Genomic DNA, 16,080 nt, shown 5'->3' on the forward strand with positions numbered 1-16,080 from the left:
GTGTGTCCTCTGGCTACTTCCTTCCCAAGAGGACCCTAAGTGATGCTGCACCAAGCTGCCATTACCACAATGACTATTCTACAGATTGGGACACAACAATTTACTGTTCTGTGGGCAAGAGCTCTTCTTTCTGAACTTAAGAAACAGTGATGAAACCAAACAACATAATTCTGAATTGTTACGCTTTGGAATAGTTAATTTTCTCAGTGCATGAGTTTCTGTTACTGTTTCTTTTTCATATCTGCAAAAAGCTCAGGTCTGAGGAAGACTTTCCATTAGCAGTGGGACAATTAACAAGCAATTAGCTTGACTCCAGTCAACTTTGGCAACCTTTTGGCAATCAAAGTCACACCAACATAAACTATCCTAAAATCAGAAAGCAAACACATACCAAAAAGCAGCTACTTAAAACTGTGTGCTATGCCCTGTATTCTTTCAAACTACTTAAGGTTTCCTTTGTCCTGTCATAAGGAAATGTCCACAGTCATCAAGATGGGATGTAACTTAAAATTAAAGAATTATCTTGGGTAATGGATCATCACTTCAAAGAGCAAGACTGTGTTTTATGTCCGATGCTTCAAGAGCAAGTTTGTTTCAGGTATGTTGAAATTCTGAATGGAATTGTTTGATAAAAAAAGCAAAAGTGAGGCTGCTGACAGAAGTCAGTCAAAATTAAAATTAAGTTTACTGATGTGGAAGAAACGCAAAAAAAAATAAGTGGAGATCAAGGAATTATTCTAGCTTCCCAGAAATACCACAAGGCTGTTCTCACCCTTAACTGGCTCCTTAGAAATTTCAGAAGAACACAGCTCTTTCCCAGCTCTGTCACAGATGGTCAGACGGTGAATTCAGGGGATGCCTACGGACACCTGCTGCATGACCATGCTTAGGTCTGTTCTACGCTGCCATATGCGTAATTTGAATAAAGTGCTTAATGCCACAACTCTAAGCTATTTTTTCATAGGAGCAGAGAGAACCCTGCAAAAAATGTACACAGTGGCTCAATTACATTAAAAGGATATTAGCTAGGGTTTCAAATGTAATAGACAAATTAATCTCTTAAAAACAAGAGGTACTCTTTCCATACTTGTCTATGAGGGTAACAGATTCCACTGGTGAAGTTGCCTTTTTACTACTTAGTATGGGCAGGAGGACACCAAAGTGTTCTTGTAGACACCAAACGTTTCATAAAGATGTCATATTTTTGACTTGCACTTAACTGTGCAGCTATCAATCCATATTCAACTAAAACAAATCATTTAAACAAGATGGATTTCATTTTGAAATTCTCAGAAATCTAGTAAGACATGAAAACAAGACTGCAACCTGAAAGCATCTGTCAAACCTGTCTGAGAGGAAAACTGCTGCACTAATTTACAAAAGCTAATGAAGAAAAAAATCCAATAAATTACCAAAGCACAACACAGAAACTGTCACCCTACTTCTGTGAATTCCTGGTATTTTAACATCTTAAAAATTAGCAACACTTTCAGGCATAACTTACATCTTCTGCACTAATAATACATATTTTTTTTCCATTCTTTTCAGTGAAAATGTGTAGTATTAATGGCATCAATTTCCTCAAGACATTACCACAAGTAAAAAATTATGGCTATTTGGAATTTTTTTCAACTACAATATAAATTACCATCATCCTCCAGCTGTTGTCTTTCACACCACCCATCTCCCCACAAAACATCACCTTTTTACCACTTTCCTCTTACAGGCCAAGGGAATACCCAAGTAAGGCCAGACTAGTTACTCACCCAGTGAAAAGCATTCAGATATCACTGAAATAGCTTCACAATATTCTACATGAAGCATTACTCAGTCATTTAATTGCACTGACAAAGGAAATCTATTCTGATAGAAGGTACAACACTGGAGAGTTAGTCAGCAAATTACACTGAAGTACCAGAAGCAGCAATAATAACTGGGTGGAGTTCCAAACTGCTCTGCTAACACACATTCAGCAGACCCTGGAAGAGTTCTCCTCTACACCTCTGCCAGACAGATGAAGAGGTTTACAAGTACTTTTCCTTCTCTGAAAAGACCAACAGAAAAGGGTCAACTGTGATTGGATTAAAATAAAAAAAACCAAGGAATATTTTAAGTCCTAGGAACAACTATCCATAAACCACATGGAAAGTCAGCTCTACTGGCATCTGTACGAACAGATAAAGGCTTAACTACATTAAACAAGCAAAGCTTATAGTAGAGTTTGGAATTCTTTCAGAAATTTGAATCTCAGGACACCATAAGCTTACATTGGAGGTCCAAAAAGTACGAGAGGTAAAGACTTCAAATGACTTGAAAGGAAAAACTACTGACTTGGCTGAATCAGAATTGTTGGGGTTTATTTTGACCTCTGTCCCTTCCTCTTTCTTTGACCTTGGCGATGTCACTTTGCTGCTAATCTTCTGTGCCACTTTGTGGAACACAACCATGATGACTTTTAAAAAGCACTTTGCTAACTGGCATGAACACCCTCAGCAAAATCTTTAAATGTAGTGCAAATAACAAACATGTTTTGCTGAGACAGTCAAAAAATAATCAAATATGCTTTTGCTAGCTCTCCACAGTACTAGTTAATTTGCTTTATTCCTATAGCAATGCTGGCATATCTAACACTGACAGACAAACAGGACCAACTTTGTTATTTACAATACTTCACTAAAACCAACAGGACTGTCTCTTTTTCATCCTAAGTGCCTAAGCCAGGCACTTTTCTCTAGCCAGAAATAAGACTTGAATCACAGATGAGAGATAAAAGAAAGGGAAACTCTTAAGAGCTATTCTAAGTGCAGTGATGTTGATGACAGTGGGCATTTCTAGTTGCTTTTTTTCCTACAGCCCAGCATTTAGATTATTTAGGTACTTTCACATTGGGGAAGGCCTACTAAGGATTCCATAGCATATGCTCAATGGCTCACCAATGTGCAGCTGAAGAAGGAAAGGTTGGAAATATCAGCACATGAAGAGAAGCAGCAGCAGCCACTGGGGATTCTGTCAGATTAGCAAGATTAATTTTCATATGGAATAACTTGAATCCCTTAAATCAAATGCCCAAATAAAAAGAGAAATACTTATCTCCTCACACAGCAGAACCAAATGGTTTTTTTCTGACATATGAGTTGGTAATGCCATTGGAACACTTGTCTACCAGACTTAATGCCAGCTGAACTCAGACTCAAGAAAATAATTTCAGCCTCTCTAAAACTAAATTAGAGGTGTAGAATTCATTCTGTAAAGACCTTTCTGTACTCATTTCCTGGTTGCATCCCCAAAGCAATAAAACAGGCAGCCCTCAGAACCTCCAAGATTTACAATAAATCTTCCTCAAACAAACATGGTATTAAACATAGAGAGCACTTTTCCTACACTCTAAATGTATTAGTATTAAATGTAAAGTTATGAAAATATACAGAAGAAAAAAAAATTAAAAATATAGAACAAAAAAATTTCCTTCTTTTCATCAAAAAAGATTGATAACAGACAATTGATTGGGAGTGCTTTTTGATGAGGAGTACCTCAAGAAAGGGACACCTGCTGGAATCTTCAAATAATCATCTGAAGTTCAGTTCAGATGAACTAAAGTGAAGTTATCTCCTAAAGTAATCAAAACCCTATGTTCTTTATTACACTACCAGAAATGTTGACAACTATTCTGCGTGTTGTTTTGGTACATCATATCTGAGTCCACCAAGCTGCAATAGTTTAAATAAAAAAGGATGTTTTTTTGAAATCCTTATATAATGGGGTAATTTCTCAGACTTGCATTAGGGTGCCCACTTGATAAGTTCAAAATGTAATGTGACCTGCTTAAAAGATTCACCATGAAGTACTGTCCTTATGCATTCTGTGTCTGCCTAAATATAAGCAGACATCTGACAAAAAGGCATTCTCTGATATTCTTCTATTCTAGTAGAAAAATTGATTTTAAATAAGGCAAGTCTGCTCTTTCCCACTGCCCCATCTTGTTCTCTACCTCCCAGATTAACTCATCCTGCAGTTTCAGATGCACTGTGTACATCCCAGCTGGTGCTTGAAGGCAAGATGAGATGTACAAGGATCACAACCTATTACTTACGCAGGCAGTACCAATCAATAGATCAATATAGCAGATGCTCCCATGACAGCTCTGCAGCGCCTGTAGACGTTTAGTACACGTAAGAAATGCATCTGCAAGAATCCTTTCCAAGCTCTTGCAAGCAGAACCTCCTTCCTCACCACAGACACATCACTGCCTGTCACCAAGTGGGTGGTAGCTTGTGCAAAGGAAATGCTACAAGCTTGTAATTCTATAGGCGCAAAGCCAATGAGATAACCTGCTCTCCATTAAACATGGTAATTAAGACAACTAAGCTCATCAGAAAAACAGATAAAATGCAAGCTATATATTAATCAGGATGCAATAATATACTCAGCCCAGTAATCTTTACAAAACTACTATAAAGCTTTCCACAGGAAACAGAGCAGAGAAATTTCTAAGATGGTTATTATATATAAGAGAAAAGGGATTTCAGCAATGCAGTGACAGAGTAATCAAGAAAGACATGACTTAGGCAGCTCAAAGTTTTTCATCCTACAATCCCTTATCCCCACAAAAAAGCTCCACCATTGTCATAATCTAGTATTTATGATGATTGCTCTGTAGATACACTCAGAAAATAACATGTATTTCAAATGTTTAAAATAGCATATATTTTAAATTTCTCTTCAACCACAGAGCACAGAATGAGGAACTTCACTTTGTTTAATAAACAGCTGTTGCAATATGTCAAGCTCATGCCCAAGGCTACTAATTTATGAAATTTCAAGAGAGGAAAACAAACCAATAATTTTTCCTTAAAGTATCTTAAGTCCTTTCCTCCAGTACCAGCTCCTACATTCATTTAGTTTCCCAAAGGTAATAGTGCTTGCTCCAGCCTTATCTGGGATAGAATTTTCCTATACCCATCATTTCTCTACTAGATCTGATACTGTCTTGGTCACAACCACCATGTAAATTCTCTCTTTCCCCTTCAAACACAGAACATCTCTGAATCCTTTCAGAGGTATTCTCACTCATTCTTCCCTTTTCTTTACTATTGCTTCCTCCCAAATTATGGAAATTATAGTAATCCATTTAGGAACTTCTCACTGACCATTTACAGTGCAGCACAATTACACTCTGCTGATTCATTGTGGCAAGAGACATTTACTCTTGCTGCTGACAATCTACATGTTTTCTAGCATCCATATCTGTCTGGATGGCAACACTGTGTACTGGGTGTCCCTCTGGTTGGCCTGGTTCTCTTGCTGAAGCTTTCCCCTTTTACAACTAGAAGTCTCTGGTCTGAATAAAACAGTGAAGTACTACAAGCTAACAGTTTTTTATCTTAGAAATAACTTTCATTCTAAACCTCAAAAATGTTCAACTAGCACTTAGCAAGGAAATCTCAATGGCCTGTTAGCAAAATAAACAAGTAAATAGTTTCTTAGGTAAGGAGGAAATGCACAACACTGAAAGGCAATTATTTCTCTTTCACAGATGCAGCCAGTCATTCATTAAGTCATGCAGCAAATCATTCCTTAATTTTACAATATTTATTAACATGCCCATATATGTGCCATCTGTAAGGGAAGGGTTTAGACATCAGGAAATCTTTATTGACATTAAGACTGCCTTACTCTATGAAAATGGGAAACTTTGTTACTATAAGAACAATACTGTAGAAACTAACTTGAAGGCTCTTATAGTTCCTATTTTTCCACTACCAAAAACTAATAGTACTTTTTTTTATTCTTCCACAACCAACTAAGTAAATTCACGGCCACAATATCTGAGGCCAAAAAAACATAGCAAGATACTGCAAGGCCTGGAAATTTACAGCATTGCAATGGTTATGCTAGTGAATCTATTTAAGCTATTAAAATTCCCATGTATCAGACCTCTTTGCTAATGTCCCTGCCCTCAAAGCAAATGGGAACATATGCCTGCATCCCAGCCACCCAGTTCACAGAGCTTCTTATTAACTCGAGCCATAAATGACAATAAGTTCATACTAACACACCAATCTGAACCACCACATCCAACATGCAGGTCTGTGTTTGCTCTTGCCATCTAGACACAGACAAGCAGAGAGAAAGGCTAAACAGCTGCATACAGGCATCAGGAAAGAAAATTATGATCTTTAAACCACTGCAGAACCACACTCATAAATAACCACACTCATAAATAACCACACTCATAAATAATGTTCTACGTGTGTGTTTGACTTTGAGATGTTAAAGTTTGTGAAAAGAGACACACTATGAGAACAGCACCCAAGCAACACACAGCAGTGCTGTCAGTATTACAGAGCAGCTGAAATCACCATGATTTCCACAATCCTAACTACCAAAGTTCAGTTCCCCTTGCTCTCTAATGGGCGAGCTGTATCATGTAAAGCATCACAAATATCAGCTGAAGTCCTGGGTGTACAAGGACATTTTATTCACGAGTTAATGTTTCTGTCAACACCAGCTCCACGATGGACAAAGAGAAGATCCAATTCAGCTGGGATGGGTTAAATCTCCCATAAAGAAAACAGGCTTGCATCTCATCTATACAGCCAAATCTAGCAAGTATAATGAAAGCCTAGGAGCATTCACCCTTACAAAGAAGCACTTCTTCTTTCAAAAAGTGGAAGAATAATACACATTCTAAGTTCAATAAGGTTTTCTAACATACAGAAGTCTGCTGAAATGCCAATAAAACCTAGACACTACATGAATATGAACTAGTAGCAAAGCATGCTTCATTCACAGTTGCTTTTGTATCCGATTATTTAAGTTGCTTCTACAGATTGAAAACATTTACACAGGAAAGCATGTTTCCTGTGATCTGTAGCACCATACTGTATAAAAATAAACCCTTCTGGGATTGAATTAGAGGATACAGTGGTTCACTAAATTAACATTACTCCCCTCTTTTCTTTGTATGACTTTTTCCCCAAAACCATATCCCGGAACCCTAACTGTTCACTGTGGAGCACTTACTGTTGCTGGACTTGAGGTCACGGTGAATTATGGGAACAATTGCTTCCTCGTGCAGGTAGTTCATTCCCCTGGCAATCTGCACTGCCCAGTTCACCAGTATGTCAGGAGGTATCCTTTTACCAGACAGCACCCTATTGAGCGATCCTCCGCGGGCAAACTCCATGATCAGGCAAAGATTAGGTTCCTTCAAACACACGCCCCTGAGGGCAATGATGTTGGGATGTTTTAACATGGCAAAGAGCTTGGCCTCTTGGCGGACATTCTCAATGGTCTGGCTGATGTCCTCATCAGGGTCATAACGAGCTGCCTTGACAGCAACCTCATCTCCTATCCATATAGCTCGATACACTTTTCCGAAGCCCCCTATGCCAATGATTTCTTCCAGAACAAGCTCTGAGAAGTCGATCTCTAGGACTAGGGAAAGAGGAAAAAAAAGATGTAAGCATTCAGCAACTATGCAGTCTGTACATCAGTCCATGCTGGCCGACCTCACCCCTGCCCTTGGAGGAAGGGCCAATTTTCACTCCAAAACAATACAAAGGAAAGAAGTGGGCCTTTCTGACAACCCTTCAGTGCTGAATAGTATTATGACACTGCCAAATAGGCCTTGCAGTGTCATTAAACTGGCATGAAGTACTCAGTGATAGTGGTAAACAGTTAAACCCTTATAATACTGAAGCCCCTGCCCCTACCCCCCTTAAGGATAACTCTTAGTGACAGTACCAGATTCTGAAAATGAAAAACACACTCACCAACTAATCTTTGCTGTGTTCACAATGCAGTGCTTAATGTAAAATAGCTAAAACTCAACACAAAATGCATCTGCTTCTCCATTTGTCCCTTTTTTGAATGTCTCTTGTTGAACTGCCACAACAATCTTTTAGTCCTTCCCAAATCACACTTATTCTTCCACACCTCTCCAGGCTTTGCAGATTTGTTCCCCACAAGAGATCTGTTAACCAGTTCTGACATTACCAACAGCAGTGTGACAAACAGATGGATCAAACCACATACTGAGTGTGCAGAGCAAGCAATAAGAAAAACATTTCTTGATTAATGCATACTGCATTTTTGTTATAAAAACTTCCTATTCCCGTACACTGACAGCTATACTTAACAGGTTGACACAAAAAGGTCTACAGCTGCAGCTGTCTCAATTCAGCACACAAACTGCACCTGGAGCAAAAGCAATAAGAAAATTATCCCGTACAACTGTACACTAAACACAGTTTATACAGGTGGCAAAAAGAACCCAACCAACACTGACTAATGTAGAATGAAAATTCCACATACTAACCAATGAAAACAGGTTGACACAGCTGAATTTACAGTAGTGGAAGGCTACCACTGATGCTACCGTGTATGACATTTGCATGGTTATCAATTATAGTCAATGACTATAATTTTAAAAAGTTTTCGAGATAGAGTACCATAATGCAAGATTTGAACAAAAGGTCACCAAGTCTTTTAATACTTTCCTGCATTTGAAATGCCAAATTTACCATGGTTCTCCTGCTTTGTTTAGCAGAAAGGAAATTAAGTATGTAAGGGAGCAGGTTAGATCCCACTTAAATGAACTAGTCTCCTTACTCCAATCAAATGCCTTTCCTATGTATAAGCCTACAGTACAAGACTTTGTCACAAAACTGTACAGAGTTAATACAAACTCTTCTATCCACAGCTGCAGGCTTTTATTTTGTCTGAGATCTATCATTCCTGAACATGATTTTTAGAAGTTGGCTTACTTTATTAAGTTAGTCAAGCCTACGAGTTACTTTAATAAGGATGCCTTTGCTGCTTTTCCTAGTGTTCCATGAACAAAAGGATAACAGGAAACAAGATAGAAAACTGACCAAGAAAGTCTGCCAGAAGGAGAAAAGGTCTCTTCCAGTTTAGAACACAAAGAGAATTTATTTTTCTGCTACTGTGAATACATATTTTGGGTAACACTCAAAGCTTCAAGGATTTGGACAACAAAGAAGATTTCAGTGCTACAGTAGCAACCTTGGTGTTCAAATGCTTGAGACAGAGATTACTAGAAAACATGAAAGGAGTAGATTCTGACCAGAAACACTGAAATTTTAGAACAAGACTGCAATGACAATAAGTCCAGATGTGAGACTACCCTGTCACTGAGGATACACCAAGAGTCACTCTTGTATTTCTCACTAGTAAAAGACCTAAAGAAATCAGATGTTGAATATTATCTCTTCAGTCAATAGAATTTCAGCACTGCTGGAATCCTCACTTAACCTGCTCCTAGGGACAAGGCCAGTTAAAAGACTGGAAATGAACAAACACGCACCCCACACCAGCAGGGTGATCTCCTGCCCTGCCAGCTCCGGACAGACAGCGTTCGGGTGCTGCTCACAGCGGGCACTGCTCGCGCATTTCACGGATTAAGAGGACGTCAAGGAGGCGCCGAGCGAGCCGCCCGCCGGCCCGCAGGTGCTGAAGGGACAGCTCCGGCGGCAGCGGGGACGGGACGGGACGGGACGGGACGGGACGGGGACGGGACGGGGACGGGACGGGGACGGGACGGGGACGGGACGGGACGGGGACGGGACAGCCCCATGGGCAGCGCCCCGGCCCTCCCCCTCCACACAACCTTCCCGATGCTGGGAAGAAGCGCGACAGGAAGGTGGCAGGCAGGAGAACGAGATGGGCAAAGGAAGCCGAAGGGCTGGATAGTAGAACACTTCGTGTGCCAACACCCATTTTCCATCAGAAAAAGCACATCCCTGCTGGAGGCGCAAATTAATAGGGGTGGGATGTAAAGCTGAGAGACTTCAGCTTCCACATGAAATCTAATGCAAGACACTGAATGTTCTTTTATCTGGAAGTACGACCTTAGTTTAGTTTAAAAATGCATACTTCTCTAAGGCAAACTGGCCAGCTTACCCTGGTGGGTAGCTTACTCATAAAAACACCCTGATTTTTAAAAATGTTTTCTTTAGGATTTTTAAAAGGTATTTTCTGCTGAATTAGTTTATTCATTTTCATAGTTTGAGTTATACAGGTACATTAGGACACAAAATACTTGCTTTTTGTCACATTTCTAAACACACTAACTCCAGTGTCATTTGGCAGATGTGAAGCATAGGACTGTACAGAATTCAAGAACTGAAGTGCTCTCATTCCTCTGTGGGCTGGTAAGGAATTACAGAGCCTGTATGCCATGAACCAGTGGCCATGTTGACAACTGCAAAGTAGGTGCTGTTTAATCAGCCCTTATTAGACCATATGATTAAACTGTTTAATTCAGTCTTAAGTGTTTAAGAACCCACAGCACAGATGAGAGTCCCTCAAGTTGGCCCACTCCTGAGAGCTACTACAGGCTATTTTTTATCATTCATGGTATCCTCACCAAGGCAAGATTCAAGCATACTACAGGGATGGCTAAAATTACCAGCTAAACTAGGACAGCTCTCAGTAGAAACAGAATCTCTAGGACTTATACTCCCAAATTTTCATTAAATATATGGATAAACTTTAGGAAATCAAGCAAAAATAGGTTCTGTGCTGAGGTGCATGTCCAGAATGACACTTTGCATCACTCCTGCAAAACTGGACTTACGGGACTACGAAGAATTAAACAGTAGATGGTGATTCCTATTCCAAACAGCTATCAAACTAACATCATCAGCTCTAAAAGCGGATTGCATTCCTTGCAAAGGATTTCAATACTCAACTTGAAAATCCAATTCAATGGCAACCAACTTTAACCCCTGTCCACTGTTGTTTTTAAAAAAGCCCCATACTCCTTAAGCACTATACAAACCTCTGGAGAACAGTAAATTCTACACTGTCATGAACATATGGTTGGTGACTTGACAGAAGAGAAGTAGCGTAGTTCTGTAGGGGCATGGGAAGAGTAAGGCAAAGACAAAGGGGGAAGGTACAACTCCACAGCTGTTGGTGAGCTATCAAACCATAGAAAAGGCAGCCAGACAGGAGACTCCACAGTTTCAAAGCCTGAACTTGAACACTCAACACAGGATAGGAGCTGAGGGTTCAAAAAGTTCTATAGAAATGGTTCTCCTAAGTATCTCAAAAGCAAAACCTAATAAGCATTCGTTCACAGCTTTTTCTGTGTGTGGGGAAAAAAATAACTTACCAGTGCTCTTGCAGCATGAAAGAAAGGAATAGCACCTAGTCCTTTCACAAGCCCAAGGGCAATGCTACGAATTTTACCTAAATGCTTTCAAGCAGAATACAAAGTAAGAAAAAAAAGCTATTAGTTGTACTCCTTGGAGATACGGCCTAGATAGGACAAAGCATCTTTTCACTCTTTTACTTTCCAGAAAAGCCTACTAGTCTGAAGATCTTTCTCTGCCCTCCTAAAAAATAAAAGCATCCTTGCCTGAATTGTCAATGGTGATAGATAAACAGGATCTAGAAAGTCATTCCACGTTGTTTCTCTTTCCACAATTGTACATAGTGACTAAAAAAAGTCGAGATGAAACAGCCCTATTCTCTGTCTCCAACAAAGGCTTCAAAACTGCACCGAAATTCAGGGAAACAAACCAATGTCTCAGTGCCTTCAGCATCACAACATAGTCAAGTGACCCTCAGGCAGGCCCAGATACCCAAACGTGGATACAACTCATTCACAGGTATTTCAGGACAGAATTTTTAAGAGGGCAGAGGAACCTGGTAACACAGGTCAACTTAGGAATTTTTCAGTCAGAAATTAAAAGCTTTTGGTTAGTAAGTAGGATAATACTGAACAAGTATTAGCAGTGAATCAAGACTTCAGAAAACAACTGCTTTCCTCCCAGCAACCTTTATTTAAGAATATTCTTAAAGGCAAAATGACCAGAGCCCTGGTGACTCCACCACTGCCCAGCCATCAGGATTTTGTCTCTTGATGAAAATTTACCAGCCCCTGGAAACACAGGTCTTAACAATGGGAAACTGCTCCCGGCGTCGCCGAAACGCCAACACACCGAGCCAAGCTCTGCCTTCCAGGAAGACAGAAGGGCACTGGAGCAGCAGGAATACCTCCGCGGGCGGCAAAGGGAACGCACCGGGGCCTGGGGCGGCCCCAGGGCTGGGGGCTGAGACGCTGTAGCCCCTCTGCCGAAGGCCATCGCAGGCCCCCGCGGCCTCCCACGGCCGCTCGCCATCGGGATGGGCCTTCCCTTCCCCTCAGCGGCGGCACCGGCTTCCAACAGGACCCACGGAAGGGCCGGGACAGTCGGACCGGGCCAGGCCCCTCCCCAGGGACACCGGGAAGGCCGAGCCTCAGGTCTCGCCACAAGCGCGGCAGCCCCGCCGGTCTCTTCCCCCCTCGCATACCCACTCCAGCCCGCGACAGGGGGGCAGGACCGGGCCTCTCCCCTGGCTCCCTCCCTCTCGGCGGAGGGGCCGCGCCGCGCACCGCCCGGGCCCGGGCTCCCTTACGCTGTATGGCGGGGGGCGGCGGGTACCGGGCGCGCAGCTCCGGGCCGCCCCCCGGAACGCCGCTGCTCACGTAGTTGCTGGGGAAGATGCCGACGCGCTGGTCGATCTTGCCCGTCCACCAGCCCTCGTCGCCGGACACGTGCGAGTCCCGGGACAGCACCTGCACCACGTCCCCCGGCCGCAGGCTCAGCTCGTCCTCGCCGCACGCCTCGTACTCGAAGACAGCGGTCCAGAGCGGCCCGTCGCCCGGCGGCTCCCCGCCGCCCGCGCCCTCCTGGCTGAGCTCGGTGAGGGGCTCCATGGCGAGGCTGCTCCATAGGGGGAGGCGCCCGCGGCAGCCGGGCGCTGCGGGGAGCGGCGGGGCCGGGACCGCCGCCTATTGTTCATGCGGCCCGGCGCCCGCCGGCACCAGGTGCCGCTGCCGGGACTTCCCGGCGCGGGGCCGCCTCAGCCTAGCGCGGGCAGGGGCGAGACCAGGCAGCGTGTGCCGTGGAGGAGCCGCCGCATCCCCCCCATCCGCCGCCTCCTCCGTGCCCGCCTCCGCCTCCTGCCGCCGCCGCCGCCGCACATCCCGGAGCCACCTGACTCTCTGGCAGCTTCGGCGGCGCGAGGGGTGGGCAGGGCAGGCCCCGCCCCCGCGCCGCCATTGGCCGCCGCCGCCGCCCGTCAGCTCCGCCCTCACCTGATTGAGGGCCCGCGCCCCCTGGGCCACGCCCCTCCCCGCCCGGCCCCCGGCCCCGGAGTCGCGCACTCACCGGTGTGCCCCCGATTGGCCCCCGCGCGGTCAGCTCTCGCTTCCCATTGGGCCGCGCGCTCCGAGCTCCGCCTTCCCCGCCGCCTCTCATTGGCTGGGGAAAGGGGCATGACACGGGCCAAGGGCGGGGTGGGGCGGCCCGAGGGCGGAGCGGGCAGGCGCCCCCTGGTGGCGGGCGGAGGCGGCGCACACCTGGGCCGGCCCCGCCGCCCCGGGCTCCGTGTCCTGCCTTTGGGGGACAGCCACTGCCCCGCGGGGACAGCCACTGCCCACCGGCACCGCCACGGCCCCCCGGGCACCGCCACTGCCCCGCGGGGACAGCCACTGCCCACCGGCACCGCCACTGCCCCGCGGGGACAGCCACTGCCCACCGGCACCGCCACTGCCCACCGGGGACAGCCACTGCCCCCCGGGCACCGCCACTGCCCGCGGGCCCGGGGGCGGGCCGGGGCTCGAAACCCGACAGAGCCTCTGTTTTCTGTCAGGCCATGGACTTCCATACCCCGTCCGAACTCAAGCACGTGGTGAGATGGTTTCTGCACGAGGTTATCGTGGGTGTATCCCTGCTGAATGCCTCTGTTAAAAACTAACAGAATTTACTTCTCACTCTTGCAATCAGCATGTAGCTGCTCGGTCCTGAAAATCCAAAATGCCTTCTCCATGCTGCCAGGGTTTTCACAGCTTGTGGAGACACCAGATCTCGTCAATGGAATTTGTTTGCACTTGGTGATATTACTGGGAGATTTTCTTTACACTGCACTCCTTTTTTTTTTTTTTTATCCTCATTTGAATTCCAGTGGCAAAACTGGAAATGAAAATTCTCTGTTCATGCTTCATCATAACAAAGCCCACTGATGCCAAAGGAGAAGCCCAAGTACCGTGACCACACCTGATGTCTTCACACTTATACATAAAATGCAGGGCTTCATTATTCTTTATTGTTTACTAAATGCAAATACACAATTCTTCTCTGCAAGACGGATTTTTAAAAAATTCTCCATCCCCGAGTGAGACCTTTGGATGGTTTATGTACAGAGTAGCTCCTAGTAATTCTTACATTTTGTGCATTGTGGTTTTGTCTATTTATCTATCCTTGCATTAGCATTATGCTGTAGTGCCTTTATAGGGAGCCCCAGGGTTTAGGCTTTTAATAGAATGACGAAGATCTTAAATGTAACATGCTCTGAGTTCATTCAAAATCCTTATCACTGTTTGTAAAATATTTGAATTTACTTACATTTACTCTGGGAATACACCTGCTCTCAACTGAACCTTAGTAACAAGTATTGCAGAGAACCCTACTGGGAATTACAATTATTCTATTTTCTCTCTCTTTTCCCCAAACTTCAGAGCCTTTATTTCTCACAGAAGCCAAACAAACATGGTATAGAAAGAGCTGGTATATTAGTATCCTTATTTCACAAATAGAGACCAAAACATGTCCAGTTGAGGTCAGAACTAACATTTCACTGTGACACATGCAAGATTTAGACATGCTTCAGCACAAGTTTTCAATTGAATTTGTCTAAGAACTGAGCTTTGGGTTTTCTCCTCTCTCTCCAATGCCTCTTGTCAGCGAGGGCAGAACTGAGGATGCATCCTCTCCACTATTCCTTTGTTACTTAAGGGTGTGTTTTCACAATTAGTGTAAGCTTATCCAATACCACTCTGTTGCTGAAAGGGACTTTCCTGCCCCTTGTCACATGCTTGACCTGCTTTCCTGATTGCAACACTAGTGACTGTGGCTGTGGAGTCATTTCAGCTCATTTATCTAGCTGAAAGCTAAGCCTCTGAGTAAAAGCAGCTAGTTTTCAATCAGCTTTTAAGGTTGATCTGCCTTGCATTAGGACTGTACACACAGACATTAAAGCCAGCACAAGGAAGCAGGGCAGGTGAAAGGGACAGCCACCTGGCTTTTTCAGGAACATCCATCTTTAGGTTACCTGGTCTTGGTCATGAAGACAAGGAGTAACAAATAGCTGTATTTATGGGTTTGGAGTTCAAATAATAGATTACTGAGATGGAATGTGAAAGTCTGCCATTAATGTTCCTAATTAAAGTAATTGCAGTTGCATGCAATAATTTTCTGTCTAATTTTATGTAGAAAAAAATTATTTATTCACTTCACACGGTGAGAAATGATAATGTTTTACATTAATATGGAGCTATAAATGTTGTAATATAAAAAAAAAAGTGAGACATAAGAAAATAGAGGCCTCCTGTCTTTCAGCTGTTTGCCACTTATTTTGATCACTGCTGTAGAGCACTGATAACTTTAAAGTAGAGAGTTATATTACTGGTGAAAACTGTGATAGGAAAAAATTGCTACTGTAGGAGCTCAGGTTGCCTGCTGTAGTGACCTGCCAAGACAGAACCCTGCCATCTTGTGGAATGCCTTGATATCAAAGTACACAGCTTTGCTTCTCAAAAGACACCTTTTTTTCTCTCTCTCTCTCTTTTTCCCCCCTTTTCTTTATTTTTTATTTCCCGTGATTATATGTTTGTTTCTACAGAAGTGGTGTGACTGGCTCAGGAAGCCGTTTGTGCCTGGAGTGTCCAGGGAAGTACTCCAAAGAGCCATCATAGGATTTTCCCACTCTCATAGACTTCTCTTGGCATCTTTTACCAGCCATGTCAGAAACTGGTTTCTGAATTAAAAGATCTGGCCAGATTGGGTAGGCTGTTCTTAACAGCAAGGTAAATAGAACTGTCAGTAAATGTTAAATTCATATTCCAGTAACTGGCAAAAGGCAGATGAAAAGAACATTAAAGACTGTCTGCACGCAGTCTCTGAAAGATGACATTTTAGCATTGGCAAGATACAGACAGATTTTTTAAATGGTGCATGCCTTTTTGATGAACATATAGCCCAAATGCTACATTGAAAGTTTTTTCTT

The 16,080-nt window shown here is 43.6% G+C and overlaps 1 protein-coding gene across 12 annotated transcripts in view; it reads right to left on the reverse strand.

Annotated features, from left to right (window-relative positions):
• MAP3K9 (mitogen-activated protein kinase kinase kinase 9) overlaps positions 1 to 13,202 on the reverse strand; it is a 140,781-nt gene extending 127,579 nt beyond the window's left edge. For 11 of the 12 annotated variants that reach the window (XR_010364627.1, XR_010364626.1, XR_010364625.1 and 8 more), the window contains exons 1-2: positions 12,430 to 13,057; positions 7,024 to 7,437 (exon numbers count right to left, since the gene is read on the reverse strand). Coding sequence is in view for 3 of the 12 variants with exons in the window: in XM_064424401.1 (XP_064280471.1) it covers positions 7,024 to 7,437; positions 12,430 to 12,730 (715 nt within the window). In the remaining 9 variants the exon portion in view is untranslated. Of the gene's footprint in view, positions 1 to 7,023; positions 7,438 to 12,429; positions 13,058 to 13,184 lie in introns of those variants that run through there. The other variant, XM_064424403.1, reaches the window with a different exon arrangement.
• Positions 13,203 to 16,080: the final 2,878 nt, after the last annotated feature.

The sequence above is a fragment of the Passer domesticus genome, chromosome 6 (genome assembly GCF_036417665.1).
Source record: "Passer domesticus isolate bPasDom1 chromosome 6, bPasDom1.hap1, whole genome shotgun sequence".
Classification (NCBI taxonomy): domain Eukaryota; kingdom Metazoa; phylum Chordata; class Aves; order Passeriformes; family Passeridae; genus Passer; species Passer domesticus.